The following is a 25,305-nucleotide window of genomic DNA, read 5'->3' on the forward strand; positions in this document are numbered from 1 at the left end:
AGTGGGGCAGATTGGAGTGGGACAGACAGGAGTCGGCAGATTTTGTAGGATTGGTGTGGGGCATTTTAGAGTAGGGCAAATCGTTTTGGATTGAAGTGGGGTATACTGGAGTGGGGTAGACTGTTTTGTTTTGGAGTGGGGCAGATTGTTTTGGATTGGAGTGGGCAGATTGAAGTGGGACAGATTGTTCTGGATTGGAGTGGGGCCCATTGTTTTGAATGGCAGTGGTGCAGATTGGAGGGGGGCAGATTGTTTTGGATTGGAGGGAGCAGATTGGAGTAGGGCAGATTGTTTTTGATTAAAATGGGTCAGCTTGATTTAGATTGTAGTGGGGGAGATTGTTTTGGATTGGCATGGAGCAGATTGTTTGGGATTGGCATGGTGCAGATTGGAGAGAGGCAGACTGTTTTGGATTGGAGTGGGACAGATTCTTTTGGATTGGAGTGGGAGATTGTAGTGGGGCATACTGTTTTAGATTGGAGTGGGACAGACTGGAGTAGGGCGACTGATTTGGCTTGGAGTTGGACAAATTGTTTTAGATTGGTGTGGGCAAGCTTGGAGTGGGGGTAATTGTTTGGGATTGGAGTGGGGCAGATTATTTTGGACTGGAGTGAGGCAGATTGTTTTTATTGGAGTGGGACAGATTGTTTGTGATTGGAGTGGGGTGGATTGGATTGGGGCAGACTGGAATGAGCTGGTTTGGGAGGAATGAAGTGGAGTGGAGTGTAATGGATTGGAGTGGATATGGGTGAGTGGTTTGGCGTAGGGTGGATTGGAATGTTTGGGGGCGGATTGGATTGAATTGGAGTGGGGTAGATTGGATTGGAGCCTGGTGGATTGGGGTGTACTGCAAGATTATGTATTAAAGCATAACTTTTAAAATTGCACATAAGAGAGAACAATGTCTTTACAATATTTAGAACAAGATTCTCGTTATGCACCCATAAGCAAAAACAAAATAAAAAATGAGTGCAAGGTGAGGACAAAAAGACTTGGCAAGATAAAAGAGTTAAGTACAGAAAATAAAAGTTAGCAATTTTGTTTGTCCTGTTGGGCACATTTTTGCAAACCACACACCTTCTGTTTGCAAGTCCCTAGAAGTTAAAAAGAAGTACCTCAATCAGTGGGGAGCAGCGGAAGGGCATTGATTAAGTTGAGTAAATCAGTGATTGGTTTCTGCTCCACAGAGAGGAACAGGAATGATGCTTGGCCTGCAGTGATGAAATACTAGGCTTTGAAGAAGAGTGCCACACAAGCCAACAAATGGTAAAGAACCAGTGGGCTCCAAGCCCTTTTAGATAACAACGGAGTCCCACTAGCGAGACGCATGTGCTAGCACATGCTCCCACAGGTATGAGCCTAAAAAATCGGCCCATACACTGATCTGTCAGACCAGCCCAGGAGGTACGGTTTGATTGCCCTTTAGACAGAATCTTAACCTCTGCAGGGCCTCTGCTTGCTTTCCTTGTTTGTCGACGCGGACGCCGCACTGCCGTGCTCGTGCCTGCCCCCATCTGAGACGACGAGGCGCAGTGAACTGACCGCGATGGAACTGAACAGAAATAGAGTGAAGCCACGAGCCGCAATTGATGCTGACAGAATTTCTTTTACTGTTTGCAGACCTCAGAAGGATAACCACGGGCCCCAGTGAGCCGCGAGTGGTGTTTAAAACCGGACAAACTTTTTATTGATTTGCGGACCTGGGGTGGATAGCCACAGGCCCCAGTGAGCCTCCTGTTAGCCTCCAGCCAGCGTAGGGCAACCGTGCCGGCCACCGGGGGGAGATGCGAGGTGTGCTGCGCATGGCGGTGCGCTCAATGGTCAGTGGAGAGGCTTGGGGCAGAACGGGGTCAGCAGTGGAATCGATTGTGGAATCGATTGTAGTAGAAGGCGTATGGAGTGACTGCCCGATCCTGCTATTAAAAAAAAAAATTCAAAGGCACCAGTAGTTGGTTGTTCTTGAAGTGATGGCGGCAGCAGTGGCCGTCCGGTGGTCTCTTGGAAGGGCTGACATAGACAAGTATAATTTGAAGTATAATTTGTTACTAAAAAGGAGCTTCTGGAATTTTGTGGCGAGGGTGTAGCAACATAAAGAAGCAGATAAGGAAGGAATAATTTTGACAGGAGTGACAAGAGAAGCAAGGAACAGCCACTGGTAAGGTGCTGTTAGGCATTAAGGGGACATGGCATCCAGAAAAGGGAAACAGTTAAAAGGATTGAGTAGCTGCCAAAATGAGGCTCCCATAATGTCTTCTGACAACAGGCCAGAAGTAGATTAGGATGGCTTTGGAAATTAAGGTGAAAGAAAGACCAGAGGGGGGATAAAAGGGGCCAAAACCAGCTGGTGTGTCCTTCACTGAATGTTTCAGAGGAAGTGTCAGTGACCAAATCAATAAAGAACTTTGTGGACAGATATTTTAAAGGAAATCACTTCAATCTTTAACTGAGCTGGGGCCATCAGAAAAAGGTCAAGTCAAGGAGTCCGGCGGTCTGACTTTTAATCTAAGTCTACCAACGATAAGCATGGAGGACACATTGAGTCACAATGAAATTCAATATTTAACCCAGACTATCATCATCGCCCAGGCTTTTTTCATTATTTGAGGCAGTATGGAGCCTAAAGGAATGGGGATCCTGAGGAAGAGTACCCTAAGGGAGACACCACTGATTGTAGGAGGGAGGGAGAGGTGTTGGATGGACAGGGCCCAGGAGTTGGGAAAAGAACCTCAAATGGCAAAACTCCACTATGAATGTGAATTTCACTGAATTGCCCTCAGTGCCCATGTTGGATATACTGGTGATCTTGCTGAAGGCTTTGCAGGGGTTGCTGGAGGTATTGGTAAGGAATCATGATATTTTGAAAGTACAATGTGACCAATTTCAGGTAATTGCAGGGGGAATTAAAACAGATAAAAGCCCTATTGCCAACCATGTTTAGCCCTGTGGAAGGAAATAGGCAAGATGCTGAAGTACCTAGCATGTCGGAGGTTGGGGGAAGGGCCCCGAGCTCGGTAGAGGCACAGAGTGTTTCTGTCTCCATGCAGCCAATGCTTGTTAATAAGTTAGGGGCATCCACTAGATATAGACAGTATATACCCAGGACAAAAAGAGTAAGGACAGGGAATGGAGTTGGAACAAACCCTGTACAAACAAAGGTATCCAGGCAAGGGGATGGGAGTAAGATTAAATAAAAAATAAAAAAAAGTGATCAAACTAAAAATTAACCCGAGCAAAACGACTAGGACTAGGAAGTTTGAAGGGAATGGTAGGCGGTCTCGGGGAGATTATAATGAAGGGAATATCCAGTGCCTTTGCCAGGAAGCTACAGGGATGGCTAAGGGAGGAGGAGCAAAGAAAGTCACAAAAAAGCAGGGGGTTAAGAAAGGGATGTTGATAAAAATAGAAAGGAAAGGCAGTATGTGCAGGAGTATGTGTGATAATGCAACCACTGATAAGGGGGATGGAGCCGGAAGTGACCTTTGGTTGTATTTAGAACCAGCACAAAATGGAAAAAAGGGAAAACGACCTAGAAAGATAGTCCCTCTAAATTGATCTAAACTACTGGTTGCCTTCTTCAAGTGTCCCAGCCTGAAAGAATTTGGAACTAAGGACCTTAGACAGGTGGGCTTTATGAAAAAAATGTAAAGAGGAGGAAGTGACTAAAGTCTTATTGTATTCGGGCTGGTAAAGTCTCTAATCTTAAATGCTGAAAACGAGGTACAAAAGGAAAGGATTAGGGTGGTCCTGAGATCTGAAATATCGGAGTTCGAAACCCAGAATAATTGTTTCCTTAGATATCACGCAGGGCTGGGGCTAAGACAAGTCAGGTTGATGGGAAAGGAGTGTGGTGAAAGGGAAGCCTTGGCGATAACTGTGCAGTCCTCTTTTTGGGAGGCTGAGAAGAACGGGAATAGGTATGCGATTTTAGCCTTACCAGACTATAGAGGAGAAGAATGTTTGAGTGATGTTGATTAGGACTCAGGGTCGTCGCACAGACTAGAGGTACTAACTTGGAATGTTAATGGATTAGCAAGTATGTTACAGCTGGAAAGTTTTGGAAAAGTGGTCAAGTTACATGAGATTGTGTGCATGCAGGAGACTTATCTGTGTAACAACTCTTACATTTTTGAAGGTTTTGTGCAGGTAAATACTGTTGCCAAGGGAAGCCAACAGGGCCGCTTTTCTGGGGGTTTAACAACCTTAATGTCAACGAAAATAGCTCAAAAGGTGGACCCAGTATAATTGAAATGTGAAAAGTTGATGACTTGAAGAGTGAGATCACTGGACCCAGACCCGGATGCGAGGTAGTACTCTGTGATAGTAGTTAATGTGTATGCACAAAGTTTCAAGGGGACGAATATTGCCTTGAACTAGGTAGATTCAAGGAGGACGTAGATTCATTGTGCACTAAGTTTTATAAGATTTATTTATTATGGTAGGGGATTTTAATCATAGGTTAAACCCTGGTAGAATTGATGCATGACATACCGAGATACTATCGGCATATAATTTACATTTTACTAGCTTCCCAGTAATTAACAGTGAGGCACAAGTTGAGGCTCTCAACAAATAAGGGCACCAGGGGTCTGTTCTGTATAAATGGACAGATGGAGCCCGATCGTCCAGCTAATCGAACGTATAAATATGGGGCACAGCCTTGTCCAATTGATTAAATCTTCATGCATGCATGGAACTTCAATAGGATTAGAAGTTTCTGTGTAGGACAGGAAGATGGAAGTGATCATTACCCCTTAAAGCTGGAATAAAGAAGGGGGATAAGTAATACGAGAGAAAAAATACTCCCCATGCAGGTTGTCTATCCAAACCACCTCACAATCTGTATCACGGAGGAATCATTGACCACGTTAGCCTCTCAACAACAAGAGTTTACAATGCGTAAGGCACCAGTCAGTAATTTATCGTGGTATGAGAATATTATTAGCCAAGTAGTGACCAGACTAAGGGTGGTCTTGAAAGGGGAGAGCGTACAAGGGGCGAGACCGCAGGATTATCAGAGGAAAGTTAATACCTGGTTTAATGAGAAGCATCAGAAACTAAAGTCCCAGATTAGAAAACGGGAGAAAAGGTTCAGAAGGAGATATTATTGGGTGAGCTATAATAGCCTTCAGAACTTGAAGAAGGTATATAAAAACATGGTGGGAAATCAGAAGAGAATCTATAAGGAGAAGTGTTGGGGGAATCTACTGGAAGCAATAGAAACAAAAAATAAAAAAAAGTTCTGGAAGGTAGTACATGATGGTTCAGGAAAAACGCAGCAGGGTATGAAGTGTGTTGTGAATGAAGATACCTGGGCACAATATTTGCAGAAGGTGTATAGTGACGGGTCAGAGGAGGTATCAAGGCCAATAACCCCATGCAGGGAGTTGGATGAAGACATCAGACCTGTATTTTCAGTAGCAAATATCAAACGTACTATATCTAATCTGGTACTCACCAGGGCAGCCGGTCAATCTCCCAGCAATTATTATAAACACCAGACCTGATTGGTGCGTGGAATATTTTGGCCAGATGTTTCAGATTATTTTAGACCTGGAGCAGCTCCCAGAAAATTGGAGAGGTGCTATTGTGAGACCAATGTATAAAAGGGGGAACAAAAAGACCCCAAAAATTATAGATTAATCAATCTGCTAGATCTCGGAAAAAAACTGTTCTCCAAAATTATCCTGGGGAGACTTATGAATTGGTCAACCTGAGGCATGTTGTCCCCCCAGAGTAGGGATATTTTAAGGAGGGTCATTCAACAATTGCCTACTGATTTTCCCTCTGGACCAATGCGCGGAAGTCGATAGATTACGGGGGAAGGTTGTTCTGTCAAGTTCCTTGCCGCTTTTGATCTGGTGGACCGTAAGTGCTTTTGGGAAACTCTGCTTAAGCAGGGAATTTCAAAAAGATTGCTGGGGCTCATTCAAGAATGGCATACAAATAATTGGGCCTAAGTTATTACATATGTGGAAGGGACACTAATGCATAAAATTGTATTAAAAAATGGGTTGCGGCAGGGCTGCGTGTTTGCCCCATTACTGTTTTCTCTGTTTATTGCCGATTTGCCTGCAGCACTGATGGTAGAAACGGGAGCCATCCCCAAAATGGATGGGAATCATGTGGTGTGTCCTTTATACCCTGATGATCTTGTGATCATTGATCTAATGCAGTTAGGCCAGCAAAGAAAGCTGGATGCATTTGCAGAATATTGCCAAACAAAAAAATTTACGGTGAATTGGGAGAAGATTAAAGTGCTGTGCTTTGGCAGTAAAACCTCCAGATTTTACTGGTATTTAGGTGATATAAAACTGGAACAGGTGAAGGAGTATAAGTATTTGGGGGTGTGATTGGAGGCATCCTTAAGATGGGTTGTGCACATTGAATTAGCAAAGTTAAAGCACTTGTCTTGGCCTGAAAAAACTCTATAGGGATTATGGGGAAATTTCTCATAGACCAGTGTTAAAAGCCTATGCCGCCATGATACCCTCACAATTCTTATATGGAGCTGAGCTGCAATATGTGAATGGGAGAAATTATTGGAACAGGGAGAAGGGGAAGTGTTTAAAAAACGTGTTGTCCCTGCCAGCGTCAGTTATGATACAGGGCGTGAGGTTAGACACGGGCTTGGTGGCGTAAGATAAACTGGCACAAGTGGCCTTAATTAGATTTTTGTTAAGGGTGAAGGTGTGGAAGAGCAAAAAGTTGCATTATGGTGCTGGAATGAGATTGTGAAAAGGGAAAGGGAAAGGGCCAAGGGGGTAAGGAAAAGGCTGAATGACATCTGTGTTAGTATGAAAGTGAAGCTGGACTCAGAGAATCTAAATATGGAGGTTTCCAAGACGGAGCTAAAGGCATATTGTAAATTGCTGTCCAGAGAGAACGTCCAGCAATACCTTGGGGGCAAAAGTTCAGTGCAAGTTATGAGTACAGCATGGCAAAATGAAGAATGGTTCCTCTAACTGTATTTGTTGCCTAACCGAAGATTGAGATATGAAGTACTAAGAATTAGAGTGGGGATTCATCCCTTGTACGGGAATCTAGAGTTACAAAATGATTTGATAGATATGTCTGAGAGATGTACATGCGATTTGAGGGCCAAATGCAACATTTTGCACATCATAATGGATTGTCTAATCGTTTTGCACCTCTGGAGAACTATTTTACGTCCGTTTTTTTTTAGCAGAAGCAATATCACTTTGAACGCATATGCCTTTCTTGGACGTTGCATGTGCCGTCGGAAGATTTGTGATTGCTGTGAAAAAAAATGTATATGGGCTCCTGAAAGAGCTCCTTTCTTGTGCAATGTGGGTTTTAATCAATGTTGGTGTAAGAGATTTTAGGCATTACAATCGGTGGACATCTATTGTATGTAATTGTTGGGATGTGTTTTATTGTGTTTTATGTTTCCCTTTAATGCTGTTTAAAGTTCTGTGGTCTGAATAAACATTTCTTGACTGACTGACTGATTGCCCTGTAGGCCAGTGAGACGCTTATCAGAGCATACCAAATGTATGGCATTATTTTCTAATGCACTTTTAGTACTTGGTAATCAGATGAATGGGTGAATGCCTTTGTGACAAAAAGTGGCATGTGTGCGTGTCTTTAGCGAGCTATTCCGCAAAGTATATTGCACATATTAATTTGGAGCTTTCTTTAGCATTACTATCTTTTGAAATAATGAATATGCATCGCTTTGTTTTAGAAAATATTATGCAGATATTCAACGAAAGGAAGATGGCTTTGATTTATCTGGGACCAACAGAGGAATAATTGAAGGCGTGGATGTTTACGCAGTAAGTTTTTCTGGCCATTTGTGTTTCCAATTCCTGATCCATTTTACATTTCACTGGTGGGACTCTGACTTGTGGCTAATTATTGTAAAACAAACGTGTGCACCAACACCACGCTGGACAGTCATGCTGCCAGCAACCAGTCTCCACAGCTAATAGTCGTAAACTCTTCACAGTGGCACAATCTGTGTCTTCCGACCAATCCTGAACCACCCCCTACGCTCCAGAAACAGCTGTACAGGCTCAGCAAGTACTCTGCATAGGGTGTAACCTCCAGCCATATTCTTCACCAATCCCCATTGTTCCAGAAACAAATCACTTAGCAGACTATGAAAGATGGACATGGCCTCCAGTCATGTCGTGCTCACAGTTTCCATGCCCATAGAACTGGCTGCTGTCTGTATTCACCTCAACCTTTCAGGTGCTCGCCACAAGAACTGGAAAGTAAAAGCAAAGTGCTAAAAAAGTTGTATTTTAACCAGTATTATTGATTCTTGAAAGAACCTTTTTTTGTAAAGATTCTTTATTTTTTTGCCTGAATTTTTTTTTTTTCCTTTTTTAATTAATGAACTTAAAGAAACAAAATGTGCTTTAAAATAGATACAAAAGGAGTTTCAGAATTTGGATAGGGTTTGAGAAAAACATATTTAGGTTGAAACTAAACAAAAAAGGCACTTCTCATTATGAGCCTCAGTTATTAGCAGCCAGTTTTCACGATGACCTCCCAGTAGGTCATCCAAGGTGTTTCAGTGGTACCATAAATTATAGATGGTGGGCCATCCTCTGGTGGATTCTGAAGCATAACATTTGTAACATTGCCTCACACACTTCCCCTCACACTGTCATAGAGGTAGCTGAGCTATGTAAGGCTCTCTCTCCACTTCTTGGCCTTCCTCCTCATACCTCAAGATCTCTTTAAGTTGTCTGCAGTGGTACATTTCCACATGCCTTGCCAAAGTGGTGTTGCTGGAAAGTACTCTTTGCTAGGCTCCCCTGGCCACGTGGAATTTGCAGATTGCAAATTTTACTTGTATAATCTCTTTATTTGGCCTCTCCCTCCAGCAGGACAAAACATTTCCATATTTAGAAAATTGCAGATGGATTGCATGCTGGTGGAGGTCTCCCAAACTGGACATCCCTGGTCTAATTTTATGGTGCAGCTGTTCTTCTTCTCGATGGATAAGTAAATGGGATAACTCCTACTTCTCCCTCAGCTCTTGGAAACTCAAGTGTTTTTAGGAAAAACACAACATTTACGTCTAGACTGGGTTACAGCCAAATTACTCCTTACCTCTCAAAAGTGTGATGACACATGACTTAGACATCCTTTTTTCCTTTACATACACCTATTCATTTAAAAAATATTTTAAAGTTGAAAAGTGTCCAATGCCCAAATGCTTTTGCTTTGATGTTTGGATGAAAGTTAATTATTTAATATCAGACAAGTGTTCTAAATGTAAGAGCCACCAAACAGGACATTGGGTCAACCTGGCATAGGTGTGCCCTTAGCGGGGAAATTATTGGGCCGGCATATATTAGTGTGAAGTGCTGATTGATCCAAGCTCTTTTATAAATCTTTTGGAATATACTTCAGTGGAAGAGGGCTACCCATATCTAAGAATACCTTTGCTTTTCTATCATTGCAGGTAGTTGACCATTATATACTCAGTGTCGAAAGGAGGGCAATCCTAAGTTTTTTCAATGGCTGACAAAAATGTATAGGATCCGCACGTACAAAATCTTGCATGCATGACAAAATGAGAAAATAAAAACAAAACCACAAAATGTAGAAACTGTTTGATGTTCTGTAATAGTTTTAGTATTTTAGATAAAAGGGTTAGAAACGAACTTGAGCTTTGTAATACATCTTTTTGCTTACAATGTATTTATTAACTATGTTTGGTTGATGAACACTGCAATTCTGATTTTACTTATATACATTTGTCCACTGATTTCCATTGTAGCTTTGGTTTTAAATCCATATTCTGCATTTTGTATTGTTGTGCTCCTCAAATTGACAAAATAATTTGAATGAAAAAAATTGGATATTTTGATGTGTCGAATTTTCTTAGAAGTTGTCAACCAGACCTATAATTTCCAATACTCAGAGTGGGCTTTGGCCCCACCTCCTTCAACCACTGGCTTTTTTGACTTTTAGCCATTGGCTTGAGAATATGTCACTCACATCTTGGCTCAGTCCAGGGGAGTATTGCTCCTTCACCTAATGCTAGTGGTAATTTAAGTGTACCCTTCAACCTTCAATGGAATAAACGCATTGCAGTGCAAGAAAGGCTATTTTACGTCTCCATTCATCTGTTGGCTTCTTGTTACTCTCTTCAGACACTCCTGCTTTCACCTGTGTGATGTCCCCTTGCTGCTTCCTCTCACCCTTCTTCCCCTGTGGGGTAGCTCCTTATTGCTCCTTCACATCCCCCTTTATCTCTCTGTGCATCAGCTCCACATTTCTGCCATCCATTGTTATACCCCAGGTCACTTCCTCTTCCCACTGACCTGTTAATTGAAACTCCTGGCTTCTTTTCTTCTACCATTGACGTTTTTGTTCAGCTTGCCGAGGTATACAACATTGGGCACAGGCTAAGCCCACGTGAGCCACTGGCTTACCTCGCTGTTTGTGGCATTCTTCTCTTGCACAATGTTCACTTACACAGAAAAGGGAGTTCCCTTTGGTGCCAGGAGCCACTGGCCCATTACATGCCATTTCAAAATCACTCTGCTGTTTTCTTTTTCCTTTTTTTTGGGTGAGTCTGGCAAATGGCTGACCGCCTAACACTGTTTTGGGCCCCTTGCATCTGATGGAGCATTTAGCTCTTCTTCTTTAGGTGATGAGTCTTTCCTTCCCTTGAAAGGATTACCTTAGAGAGTTAGCTCACAACCAGTCATCATTAATTTACAGTGTAACCAACACAGTCACACAACAAAGACCCAAATCGGAAATGAAGTTAAAACTTTCATTACAAATTAATACACAGGTAACGCAAACAAATCTCAAAAGCATACTATAAAGGTACAGAATAACAATAGGATAGCATAATCTCCTGAAGAAATGTAGGCAAATTAGCATAGGGCAAACCAAGAATTCAGTTACAGCGATACAGAATATCAACAATAAGATTTGGTTTTCAGAGAAAAGTCTTCGGTCTTCCCTAAGGGCATCTAGCTAAATTATCTGTAAAGGGTAGGGAAAAACCTCCAAAAGTCAAAAAGTTATGTCAAATGAAATTATGAACTAGAAAAAGGCATAGGGACGAAAACTAGAAGGTGTCAGCATTTCAGAAGCTCGGTCAAGAGACTTCTTAGAGAGAATTAAGTGTTACCTGTGTTACCCTAAGCTACACTTCAGTAAAGTTCCAGAGCAAAAGTGGGGAGTCAGAGGCCTGTACCTCTCAAAGTCCAAAGGGATAGTGTCTAAAATCAATCTGTGAGAGCACTAGTTAATAACTCACAATTCTCTTAGGTAACACCTTCAATCACACCATCACAAACTCCATTGTATTCATCTGTGCCACATTGTAGATTGAAACATTTGCTCCTGCTCCCAGACCAATCCTGAGAACGCTCCTGTCCTTGGTCTTCCAGACATCATTGGCAACTTGTGTGAATAAGAAACAGTCATCTCACACTCGGTTTCTCCATGTTCTTTCATCAAGGTTTTTTTCCACAGTCTCTCTTTTACTAAAGTAATGGTTCATCCATTTTCAAACTAACATTTCATGTGAATGAATGTGCAATGAAATGACACAGAAATGGAACAGTTTCTCACTTTAAAGAAATACAGGCCTAGCCATGTCAACCCAACGTATTATTCACCAGTGCATTTTTAACCTCTGTGTTATGTCACACACAAATTCCTTTCAACATTCATGTAAATATCAGTTACATATTCTCAAATAAAGCTTCAGGTTACAGATAATATAAATGCAATACAATTGTGAATACACTTATTTAAGTATGACTGAAAATTGAATTTCTTAACCTTTGCCTATAAATATTAGTGCACACATTTCATAAATTGTTTTTGTTTGTAATGCAAATACACTCCATTAGTATAAGGATGGTTTGTCCACTTGTTTCAATGATGACATTTCATTTAATACGATTAAGGCACACTGCGTACATTGTTCCTAACACTACAGTGAATGCTCTTCAGTTCTGAATTAGAGTGCACCCCTCTACATTAATAACAGAACACACATTATATGAAATGTTACATATACATATAGGTTAAGTTGTGACATCAGGGGTGCAGCCACAATTACGCTACAACACGTAACTGCATATGCATCACATACAAAATTCATTACATTTTCATAAAGCAAACTTTAAAATAAGTGACCATGTGTGTGCATACATAGACATGCACCAGTATGCACGGGTGGCTCTCTTTATATGTTCCATATGAAAGTAAAAAACATAAAAAAATGCCTGCCATGCATGCACATGCGCATACATATGCAGACATCTTTCACTGGTAATAGACTTTTACAGCAGCAATTTGCTAACGAAATTAGCAGTGGCAAAGCTAAAATGTCAGCAGTCAATGCTCATTCTATTGACTTTGCCATTGCTTGTTTTAGTTATTCTTCTGAGACAGTGGCAACTGCACACTGCTATCGGCCCACCGCCTTGACCATATTTGTGCACTATCTGCATCTTGTGCATACTCTATTTTTGATTTAACATTCCAAAATGGCCGCCCATCTTCTTGGAATTGTAAATCAAAAATGTAATTAAGATGCCTATGATGTATGTTTACTCGGGGATGGCAACCATCTTTCACTTTTCTTTTACTTTAAGAAAAATCACACATACTGTGGTAATCTGGGGAGCAAAGCATTGGAAAAGGCAGGACCTTTCCCTAGCAAGATCTATTTGATTTGCCACAATTTTTTTTTTAATTACCCTGGGTTCACTTTTGTGACTACCTGTCATGTTTGACTTCTTGTAGCGCTATGAACACAACAAATGCACTACTATAACAAAATACATAAATGCGCAGCTCATTAGCATTATAGGATTACAGTCACCGTACACAATAAGGGCCAATGATTGCAAGAAATGCAGGTATAAAAAACGAAACAGCTTCTATAGTCATGATGCAGGATTTGTTTACCTGAGTTTCTTGTTTTATTGTAAATGATATCGACACTTCCTTTGGTAACATTGATGTATTCCTCATGTTACTCCAATTGCCCAGGTATTTCCTTTGATTGTAATCCCTTTTTAGGTCTGCCCTAGAGATCGTTATACCATTTTCAGCTGCCTCATGTATTTACAAAATTCCAAGAGTATGATAACCTACACCTATGTACAAGCAATGAGGATCTTTGGATCATCCCTCTTCATCTATTGGACTGTTAAGCTATGGTTCAAATTCTGTTTCTGCCCAGCACAACAAACAGCACAGGGCAATATGTCAGCACATTTCAACCATTGGCTTTCTTGCTTTATGAATGACAGCATTTTGTCTGATCATGTCCACATATCCCTTAACAGAAGTGCACATCAGTGCTAGAGCTGGTGAGATAATTCTTTACGTTGTCAATGTGTTTTACTTTACTTTCCTTATCCATCTTTATTTATCAGTGCTGTAAATGGGTTCTGCCCATTTAGTCTGCCAGGATGTTTTGTTTTTGGACATTTACTGTGCATGAGTTTCATTGCCTGAGTCTCACTCATAGCTAAGGTAAGGGGCACTAGGCTGGTTACACATGAGCATGTGTGAACGTCTGCAGGCTGCACATGAAAGAATACCGTTGTGCGCAGCTTGGTAGCTGCACACAGGTAACATGCCTGTGGCAGTTTTAAACTGCTAATTCAACCTGTCAAAGTAACCCCCAAGGCCTAAACCCACAAAATAATAATCAGCAAACCTCTATGTAGGTCTTACTGCCCATAAAGACAAGGTGCATGATATTTAAAAGTAGGAATTAATGTTGAATATGTCCTTACAGTGGAACATCCCCAAAAGCTATTTTCACTTTAGCAAGGCTGGCTGCCTCTTTAGGAAAAATTGGTCACATTGTTACATTTAATAAACACTAAATTCAGATTGGTAGCAGCTAAAGAAATAAATCAAGGGCTATATTTTTTATTTATGCAGAATCCAATTTAATGGTTAAATCAATACTTGTCTACCTATTAATAAAAGGGCACTTTTTCAAAGTTATCGTTTTTCTACCTAAAGCTTCAAAGCATTCAGCTGTCACTTGGCAGCTGGGTACCTCCCCTGTGGTGGGTGTGGATTGCTCCTAGACAGTGGATAAGGGCTGGGGTGTTGGCAGTTCTTATTCTTGAGCAGGATAGCCTGGTGGCTGTGCCCAGCTCTTTTCTGGGCTTCAAAGTATGTCTACGCTGTCATATGTAGCTCTCACCTAGGCCTGCCTCCCTTTTTGTCTCACTAGTTGACTTGGCACCAAAACCAGTGGGGGCAGGAGCTGCCCCAGAACCGGATTAGAATGACCACAAGGGAGGGTTTGCAAATTATTATATCCACACCTCTGGGTGGGCACAGGGTGCTCTGACCAGGGGAAAAAGGGTTTTGCCATATTGGATTGTCCCAGAGTGCTGTGCAGTAGGATTGGCCATGGATGCTTGACATATAGAACTTTCCACCAAGCCTTGGACTCCACTGCCCCCTGCAGGACGGCCAGGTGGCCATGAAGCCTTAGGAGGACAGATCAGAAGAGAAGGCTGACACACTGAGCTAGTGAAACCAGCACCCCACAAAGTGCACCCCAGTAGGGCCCAGGAAGCCTATGGATAGAGTTTGCCACCAGGAGAAAAATCAAGAAAATTGGTACACTAGGGACAAAGTTATGTACATTTGAAGATTGCCAATTTAAACATGCCAAGAGAACAATCATGTGGCACTCCACTGTATGTGCAAAAGTTCTTCCTAGGGGCGGCTGAGCCTCTAAGTGTCAATACAAACCTATATTTCCATTTTTTAATAGGACAGCGGCATCATTGTGATGCTGTGCCCAGATGCTCTTTCGATGCAGGAGACCCCATACCCAGGGCTTGACAAAGAAAGAATGCAGGTCTGGTCAGCGAAGTGCAGGAGAGATTCCTGGGGCCCTATCCCTGGGATCCAGAAGGCAACTCCAGCATGGGAAAGTGCATTTTCCCTCCATGAGCTGGAGCAACAAGGAGGAGAATGACTAGGCCAGCTCTCTTGTAGCACAGGAGCTGCGTGCACGGAGCCAGATGGGGCTGTGGGGGACATGGGGCACCCCCATGACCCCCAACCACTACCACCCCTATGGGTGCCCTGAGTGAGACCAGGTCACCCTTTTAAAGAAAATAAACAACAAAGGAATGTAGTGCAAGGCTGCAAACTCACCTGCAGCAGGAGATGCTCATTAACCATTCATGGCTACTGGGGAAGAGTGCCCCATATTGCCCCATGAAGGGCTCATTTGTAAATCTTTCTTTTATGTGGTTTCCCAAGGAAGGGCAGGGGAACCACCAATATTTTTGCTGAGTGTTGTGATGGGCTGCCGGGTGTGCAGAAGCTTCCTCAGCCCCCAGGAGTGCTTTAGGAAACAGTAACCCTACTTCTACCAGATTATAAGATGCTTAACCCGGGGAAACTTTTGAACCTTTTGCAAGCATTCTGGTCTTGGGCCTTGATGCTCTACAGCTCAGAGTACAGGTACTCCTAGATGTTGGTCTTATGACTGCATTTTATGTGGCCTGAAGTGTTAAAAGACTCAGACACATGTTGTTTTGTTTTGAAATGCTTGCTTTAAAGTACTTCATCGACAATGATTGTTGGTGAACATAGCAATGCTTTTTAATAATAGTGAATGTTTTTGCTTATGTGTTTTGGGTTCTAGGGGGTCTAATGTTGAATCCTAAAATGTGATTATTGTTCTTAATTTTGGTGACCATTGATAAAGCAAATAGGCTTGAATTATATTTTAATGTGGGACCCCATGACAAAACCTACAGGCTGGCTTTTTATTGTTGTTGTGACCCCTTGACAAAGCCAATAGGCCTGACTATTTAAAATGACAGCCCCTTATACTGTAATGTTGCATCTGGTATAGGTAAGCATCATTGTGAGTATGTGGGTCATAACCCACAAGGGATATAATTTGATTCAAGAATGTCATAAAAGGTATTCCCATCTGTATATATTTGATAATTAATGCGTCTGTTTAGTAGGGTGCATGTAATAAATGTGTGTGTAATAAATTTACTTTTTCTTTTAAAAAGAAAAAGCACTGACTGAACAATGATTTATTGAGTGTTGTTATTGTGTGCCAGCGGTTGGAGAATACTAGCCCACACCACGTCCCCTGAGTAGGGATTGGCCTGTGTAGTGTCTTTGATATCATGTTCCCTAGGACCCTTAGGGGACTGGGTGGACTCTAGACAGGAATTATGTAATTGGATAGGAGGTGTTAAGGTGTCATTCTTAAAGATATGACGCAATGCGACAAGAGCACAATAGTATGTTGAAGAATAAAGTCTACTGTTACAGAGCTCCTTGTGTGGTGTGTTCATTTACATGCTCCCAGATGGAGAGGAGGCTACACATGGTGAGGAGTAGGGAATAAATGCCTCGAAGAAACATAGCTGCTCTCCTTGAGAGTTTGTAAAAGTACAGCAAACTGCTTGAGCTTGCTGTGTGCACCCCAAAATCAATGCAAAGTGGTCTGCAATTGATATATGTGTAGTTGAAGCCCCACTCCAGCCTACACATGGCCATCAAAGAGGTTGAAGGCCCTTCAGAGAAGCACATTTGAAATCCCACCAAAACCTGTTGGCTAAGCTAAAAGAAGAAATACGGTGCTGCACCATAACACAGAGCCAGCACCAATACAAAGCAAACGCGAAAGGCAGTGACAACCAGTACGAAAACAGAAACGTACTTACCGCACCAGCACCAGGTGCTATATGACCTCGAACATCAGGTGTGACGACTAGGCAACAAGCAAGGAGGGTTGTGTGGAGAGGTTGCCAGTCCTGCTGTATAAGATGAATGCTTCCTGAACAGCATGGTGCTCTTGATGGCTACCGAAGGAAGTGCAAATTGTGACGCAGTTACATTCCAAAGCCACCACATTTGTTTCTTCTGTAAAGAAGCAGTACATTGGTGCCATATGGACTGCATGGATCGAAATGTTTAATGACTTCAGAAGGAGAAGACCATAAGAAAATAAATCATTCAATATTTGAAAAACCTTGCAGGTGATGGAGTGAAAGAAGTACTAAAGAAAGTCTCACAAGCTGATGCAGCATCATATTAAAAGATAAAAAAGCATTGGGTGCCAAGTTCAATCTGATGTCGAATGTCAACTACGAAAGGTACATCTTAATTAAGCACAATAAAAAGCTGGTGAAACTATGGATGAACTTGTTGAGAGAATTAATGCACTTCTGACACAGTGTAAGTACAGTGACTTTAATGATGAAGAAGCCATGCATCTCTGAGTCATGATGGCTGCCTTTCAGATTCCTTCAGAAGACACATGTTGAGCGAGTCACTCAGTTTGGAGAAAATGCTAATGGCTGCAAGGGCAGATGGAAAAGCAGATCAACATGGTGCTGATGTGGAAACAGAAACAGTGTGTAACGAATCAGCGTTCATCATTAAAAGCAAGCAAAAGCTGAAAACAGATGCATGCAAGTTGACACTTCTGAAGCAGAAAAAGTTTTGCTTCCGATGTGGGTTTTCATTTCCCCATGAAGGTAAATGTCCAGCGATGGGACAGATGTGCAAAGACTGTGGGAAAGAAAACCACTTCATAACAGTCTGCAAAGTGAAACAGAAAATTAAAGCATCACAGTGAGAAGAGAAAATGGCAGCCAGAAGGTTCCTGAAGCATTCCCGCCTCGCCTACAAGGCCAAAAAGCAACATCAGTTAAGAAAAGTAGAAACCAAGTACAGTTGATCATCGTCAAGTTCATTGTATAAAGGTTCTTAAATGTAATTATCATGCACTTATGAGGAAGTTAGATGTGCGCTAATGATATCGACTAAGGATAGACATGCAGATGTAGGGTTAGCTGCTTGCAAAGAAGATCAAAAGTCAAAAGAAAGTCACAAAACAAAGTGACAGAATTCATTTGGCCATTGTCCTAACATCACACTAAAAGTGAATTGCTGCCCCATAACCTTCATTATAGACAGTGGTGCATTGAGTAACATCATGCCAGTAGAAAAGTTTTAAAGTGTTTCTCCTGTGCTGCACCTTACTACATCATACATGAAGGTAGGCACATGGGCTGCTTCACAGCCGTTACAGAGTCATGGGTCTCATACAGCAACTTTGTGACACAAAACAACATCAGTGCAAGCACTAATCCATGTCCTTCAAGGTAATTCGGGCCTGATTTAGACTTTGGCAGAGGGGTTACTTTGTCACAACAGTGACGGATTTCCTATCCACCAAAGTATAAATCCCATAGGATATAATGAGATTTATATTTCGGGGGATGGGATATTCATCACTGTTGTGATGGAGCAACCCCTCTGCCAAACTGTAAATCAGGCCCTTCATCTTGTGCATGCTTGCTTAGTTTTGGCACTGCTGCTGACATCTCTCAACTACAACATCCATTCTCATGCTGAAATTGTGAGTCAGTTCCCGTCGTTGTTTCATGGCTTAGGATCACAGCAGATGAAAGTGCAATTTCATATTAATGACAACATTCAGCCTATTGCCCAACAACACTGCAGAGTCACTTTTCACTTACAAGCAGCTGTTGAGAAAGAACTAGAACTAGAAACACTGTTGTAACATGACATCATTGAAAGTTCCACTGGTCCAATGCCATGGGTTTTGCTCATAGTCGTGGTGTCAAAAAGGACAGTGGAGATGTGATGCCCGTCATGAGTTAAACAAAGGATATCATTAACTCAAGCTGAAAGAGAACTGTAGATATATTACCTCTTTTTCAACTCATGTTGGTTTGTTCAGATACAAGAGACTGAGATTTGGGGTATCTGGCTGCGGAGATATTTCCGGTTGTTATTTGCTGAATTATTAAACCTGTTTGCTTTAAAATTACTGTGATGAGGTACTGGGATTTGGGGCAACACAAAAGGAGCATGACAAGGCTCTTACGCAAGTGTGTCAGTCACTTGCTGATGCGGGTCTCACCCTGAATGCAGCAAGGTGCAAGTTTCACAATACCAAACCTTAATTCTTTGAGCACATATTCTCTGATGGAGGAATGACTCTTGACCCAGATAAGGTGCAAGCACTGTCATCTATTTGCCCCCACTAGATGTAACCATGCTACGGTCCTTCTTAGGCATGGCCAGTTACTGCTCAAGGTACATTTGTGACTTTGCTAAATTGAGTGCCCTATTAGGAAACTTAACAAAACAGAATGTCCTGACTCAGTGGTCTCCTGAATGTGATCACAGTTTCAATTAAATAAAACATGCTATTGAGAATACAACTGAAATGGCCTATTTTGACCCAAAGTTACATACTGTGATTATAGTAGATTGTATCCCGGTGAGGTGGGGGGCAATCCTTGCTCAGCACAATGGCTATCTGAATGCCCAGAGCCACATTGTGGCCTAAGTCAGTAGAAGCCTTTCTGAAACAGAACCTGCCTACTCTCAGCTGGAGCATGAGAGTCTGGCTGTAGTGTGGAACTGCAAACATTTTCATGTGTTTCTATATGTAAAACATTTCACTTTCCTCACCGACCACCAGGCATTGCTCACTTTCTTTGGAAACCCAACAAAGCTGTCCCTTCACATAGAGAGATGGGTTTGTGACTGCAAGAATGCAACTATGTGATTATACACAAGCAGGGGAAGGGCAAAAACACAACAGACTACTTTTCATGAGTGCTGCAACATCACCACAGGTTGACATCCGGAGTGGATGAAGAGTATCTCAATTTCACTATGCAATCCAGCACCCCAGCAGATCTATCCATTGAACAGATTATTGTTGCTACCAAGGCAGCTAGAGATATACTCACCCACAAATGCCACATTACAATGCATCCTTTGAAGACAAAGGGGGTTATTCTAACTTTGGAGGAGTGTTAATCCGTCCCAAAAGTGACGGTAAAGTGACGGATATACCACCAGCCGTATTACAAGTTCCATAGGATATAATGGACTCGTAATACGGCTGGTGGTAAATCCGTCACTTTTCCGTCACTTTTGGGACGGATTAACACCTCCTCCAAAGTTAGAATAACCCCCAAAGTGTTCAGCCTTTTGCTGATGACGTTGAATTCCAAAAGTTAAAAAATGTACAGAATGACATGTCCATCACTCAAGAGGATATCATATTGAGAGGCTCGAGAATCGTCAGACCTGAGAGCCTGAAGCAGCAAGTCATCAGCTAGCCCATGAAGGACATCATGGCATTGTGGCCACTAAAAGAGTCCTAAGAAACTGAGTGTAGTTCCCTCACCTAGATGAATGAGTTGAGAAAGAGCTAAAAGCATGCCATCTTTGCAACTGTTTATCCCCCAAGATGACGCAGCTTCCAGTGATGATGTCTGACCTCCCTGAGCATGCCCAGGAGAGAGTTGCAGTTGATTTCTTTGGGCCTCTGTAAAATGGACATCTTCTCATGGTAGTCATTGGTGAATACTCTTGTATTCCTTTGGTGGAGGATTTATCATCAACAATCAATGATAAAGTCATTGAGTTGCTTGATAACATCTTTGGAGCGTGGGGCATCCCCACTGTTCTTATGTCTGACTGTGGGATGCCTTTCAGTAGCAAAGAATTCAAGGAGTTTCTTGATCAACTCAATGTTAAGCTTAAAAGAGTACACCTCTCTGGTCCCAACCCAATGGTGTTGTTGAACATTTATGGGCATCCTCACTATGGTATTTCAGCGAATATCGATGGTAGGAATAAATCTAAATCAAGCCCTGTGCTCAGCGCTTTGTGCCTGTTGATCGACTTCTCACTCCATAACTGCTAAGAACCCTGTCACCTTGCTATTTGGGAGAGCCATCAGAAACAAACTACTACAGTGGACATTGAGCAGATCGGTAAATGGCAATAATGTTTGTGTCATGGACACTTCTCAAAAGTGCGAAATGAAAACATATGCCGATCAGCGCGAAGAAATGGGTCTTCGAGAAAGGGGACTTGGTACTAGTCAAACAGAAACAGAAGCGTAAAAGAGAAACTGTTTGCTGTTGACGCTTTGAGGGTTGTGAGGTGCATAGGACACATGGTGGACTCGTCACACTTTAAACATCTACCTCTGTGTTCTTCAGCTCCTGAGATCGTAAGTGAGACGACTCTGCCTGACTGCCCAGGTCGCACACCTGAGCCTATGCCCTCGATGCCCGATGACGGTGCATCTCAACTACTTCATCCTACTCGATCTGGCAGATCAGATGCGACTGCCTCGACAGCCCATTGAGGAAATATGATGCTAATGTTATTTGTACTTTTTATTTAACAAGGGGGAGATGTAATGGCTTTGATATCATATGCGCTAGGGTCCTCTAGGTCATGAGTGGACTCTAGACAGGAATTACTTAATTGGATGGGAGATGTTAAGGTTTGGTTATAAAAGTTATGATGCAATGCGAGGGTAGTATGTTGATGAATAAAGACGGCTGTTACAGAGCTTGGTGTGTGGCGTGTGCATTTACATGATCCCAGGCTGGAGAGGATGCTACAGACTGCTCAGCTTCACTACCCTGAGAGAGTCAAGTGCTAAAATGGGGTACTTGGTTCCAGGTAAGGATACAATTGTGGAGCTATTACTTGTGCAGGACTTAAGTGATTTCCTCTGAATTACATGATGTTGAACCGACACCAGATCTCAAACCTGATTAACCAGTTCCAAGTTATCTCCGGCCTTAACCCCACATCCTCTTCGGAAGACAGAACAAAAACACTAAGAATGCAAAACTCTAATTGCAGAAATATATTCATGCAACATATACCAAGAAACATGATAGAAGTAATATATTTCCAAAAAGAACACACTGAGTTGTGATCACAATAACTCAAGTTGGTTTTATGTTTAACTTTGTAAAAGTTAATGAACTAGAGGAGTTAAGAAACAAGCACTCTACATCGGCAACAATAATAACCATTGTGATAACCAACTCAAGTCGCCCATCAGCTTCATGGAGAACCTCAAACCAGTATGCCCCCTTCAACACCAATACCTCCCTGACCTGCAAGGCAATATGATAGCAAACAACTCTAACACTACAGACAAAAAACTAGCAGGACATAGAAAGTCGATTACAAACTCTGAGATCGGGATACATTGATATCAACAAAGAAATGTAAATCTTCCCATTCAGAACAGTGTCAATGGATAAGGGGTGTGAGGAAGAGGGAGAAGCAAGACGCCAGAGAGAGGGAAGATATGCAGATGGCGAGAGGAGAAAAGAAACTGAATGAAATGAAGGTGCAAATACTTAACAATTATTTAGTTACCTCCGTTTGGGGTAGGCTTTCATATACAGTCCTGGCTCAGACTTGGCAAACAGTATGTTCCTTTATTCAAAGCACTCTGGCACTGACTGGTACCATTTTTTATTTTCTATAAATTGTGTTAATGTCCACATAGAAAGTCTGCTGTGAAGGCTTTCCTTTAATCATATGCATACACAAATTCATTATCTGCACACTCAAGAGTTCATAATTAATAAACAAAAGAAGAAACCGAGACCGACTACAGAAAGTGACCCTCAACTGAGTCTGTGGGGCAGATTTATGAGTCCCCAGTGCCTCCTTGCGCCACATTAGCATAATATTTTTTATGCCAATCTGGCCCAACGAGGTTAAAATCGCAGCACCAAATTTACAAAATGGCACAATGCATGTATGGCGCCACTTTGTAACCCTTTGCACTACATTATGCCTGCACCAGGCATAATGTATGCAAAGGGGGCATTCCCCCATTACGGGAGGAGCGAAAAAATGGTGCAAAGAAATCTAAGAGATTTCTTTCCATCTTTTTTGATCGTCACTTTTAACGTCTGTGCAGAGCAGGCATTAAAAGGAAGCACACCATTATTTACAATGGGCTTAGCAAGATTTGTCAAATTATTTGATACTAATCCTGCAAAGCTCCAAATTAGCGTACATTTTTTAAAAAACAAGTTCCCTAACTACCGCCATGGTGTGCCGTAAATATGGTGCACACATGGTGGCGTAAGGGGCACGAAGGGCCGCAAGGGCCGCAAGGAAAGTGGTGCTACAGGGACATTGTGTAATTGTGATAACCGCACAGTGCCAGGTATCCATACTCCGGTCACCACACAGCATGGGGCTCAGTGTTAACGCAGTTATCACTTGCTGAGTGTCAGGTGTCATAAGTGTGGAAAATAGAATTCCGCACATTTCAGCACCTCTCATGCTGGGCTAGATCTCAGTGTGCAGTGCATTACCAAGCGCATTGTGGACTGGAGAAGAAGCAGGGAACAAGATGGTGTGAGGAAAAAGAACAGTGAACTAGGAAGTGGGAAGCTCAATTCAAGGCAGCCAGATGCAACTACACCAGCTTAATGCACCAAAACAAAGGGATGTTTACCTTGATGTGACATACGGATAAAGTGAGGCTGACAAGCACTGACCAAGGAGGATTAAGGAACCTGGGGCCAGATTTACAAGGCCCTATTGCTACCGGAGCATCACTTTTTGTGACGCTCTGGTGGTGCAATGCCCTGGGTAGTATTTACAAGGTGACGCTAAGCCACTTTCTGTGGCTTAACGCCACCTTTTAAAATACAGCCCCTTCAGACGCAGCACTTTGCCTGGAAGGGACGTGCAATGGGTGTTGCTGTGGTCATCCCACAGCAACACCCATTGCATTTTGACTCTGCCTCAGATTTACAAGATTTTGTAAACCTGAGGCAGCACCAAAATCTAACAACACCACAGGGGTGGCATTAAAGTGGCGCAACAAGGAGAAATACTTTAATTTCTCCTCGTTTTTTGCTCTTTCTATGTGTGCTGCATAGAAAGACCAAATCACCATTTAAGGAATCTATTCCTGCACAAAAACACCCCCCCTCAACACAGCCATCCTCGTACCATGGCGCAAGGGTGGCTGCGTTGGCGCTCAGCAGCAAATTTAGATCCAGCGCAGGGGGGAACACAGGGGTGCATCATATTCTAATAAATAGGGCACGTCCCTGCATTTTGAAAATGACAGAGTGTGGCGATGCCAAACTTGGCCCAGTGCCGTGCTCTGTCATTTTCTAGTAAAGCTGGGCCTGAGAACAGCAATTAAGCCAACCAATGGTTAGCAACATACGGGCTCTAAGCCCCCTGTAAGTAAATAAAATGTCTTGCAAGTGACAGCGCATTCGTTGTCCCACACAAGACCTAAAAAGATTTTCTGTAAATTCTTATTTTCACTGATTTATTTATATATATATTGCGGCTCTCGATTTACTATAAAGAAATGTCAACTGAATGAGCCTACATATTTTGGAAATAAAAACAAAGTTATGTGCTTTAGGCTGGGTATAAATTGCAGTAATGAGGTCTATTATTATATTAATAATTACAAATCCAATGGAAGAACGTGTTGGTTCAAGCCACTGGTTTTAGATTACTTATATCATATTTTGAGGATCTAATTTAATTCTATATTAAAAGAATTACCAGTAGGTGGAACAGAAAAAAGAAGCAAACAGTCATTGTTTTGGTAACGTCATTTAAAATGGTTTCTAGGTAAATTTCACTATTGCAGGGCTTCAAGTGGGATAGACAACCTGGGGGGGTCTCTCAAAGGGGCTTGGCTGATGTAATAAAGGGCATGGCTTAAAATCATAAGCTAAAAATCTGTGCTTAGCATCAGGGGTGGCTCTTCCGTTAGGGCGAAGGAGCATCGCCCCCCCCGCAAGCAGCAGCATCTGCAAACCTTTGCAAGAAAACAATAATAAAATGTGTTTATTATCGTTTTCTTGTAAAGGGGTGAAGCATTTGGGGTGACAAGCACTGAGGGGAGTGCACAGTGCACTCCCTTCAGTGCGCATGTGTGTTTGGCCGGCCGTCTCGGGCTGGCCAAACACTCATGCGCAGTAGGCTCTCTCCAGCCCAGCAACACAGTTGCCGGGCTGGAGAGAGCCTGCATAGGCTACCAGTCTGCCTGGGAGCATCCAGCCAGGGCGCTCCCAGCCAATCGTACCCTGCTTTGAGCAGCGTTAGAATTGGCCACAGGGCAGGCTGTAAGCCTGTGCCTGCAGCCTGGAGTGACGAAGGAAAGAGGAGCAGCGCGGCGGCAATGGAGGAAGTACGTTTTTATTTATTTATTTGTATTAAATATTCCCCTGTGCCCCCCCCCTGCGCGCCGCACCCGCCCCGTCCCTACAGAGGGCAGTAAGCCACGACTGCTTAGCATAGTGTGCTACCCGACTGTCATTGCATTCAGATAGATAACACAAGTAACATTACACCTACAACATGCCAGGACTAATGGCTTTGTCAATGGTTGTTAGTTGCATAAGATATATAAGCAACAATAATGGCTTCAATATATATACAGAATTAGAAATGATTCAGTTCTGA

At 42.4% G+C, this 25,305-nt stretch overlaps 1 protein-coding gene across 1 annotated transcript in view; it reads left to right on the forward strand.

Annotated features, from left to right (window-relative positions):
- Nucleotides 1–25,305, forward strand: part of LOC138261364 (serine-rich adhesin for platelets-like) — a 320,695-nt gene that overhangs the window by 24,313 nt on the left and 271,077 nt on the right. The window contains exon 2 of the mRNA XM_069210232.1: nucleotides 7,706–7,796. Within this exon, the coding sequence (XP_069066333.1) occupies nucleotides 7,706–7,796 (91 nt within the window). The remainder of the gene's footprint in view (nucleotides 1–7,705; nucleotides 7,797–25,305) is intronic.

The sequence above is a fragment of the Pleurodeles waltl genome, chromosome 10 (assembly GCF_031143425.1).
Source record: "Pleurodeles waltl isolate 20211129_DDA chromosome 10, aPleWal1.hap1.20221129, whole genome shotgun sequence".
Lineage (NCBI taxonomy): Eukaryota > Metazoa > Chordata > Amphibia > Caudata > Salamandridae > Pleurodeles > Pleurodeles waltl.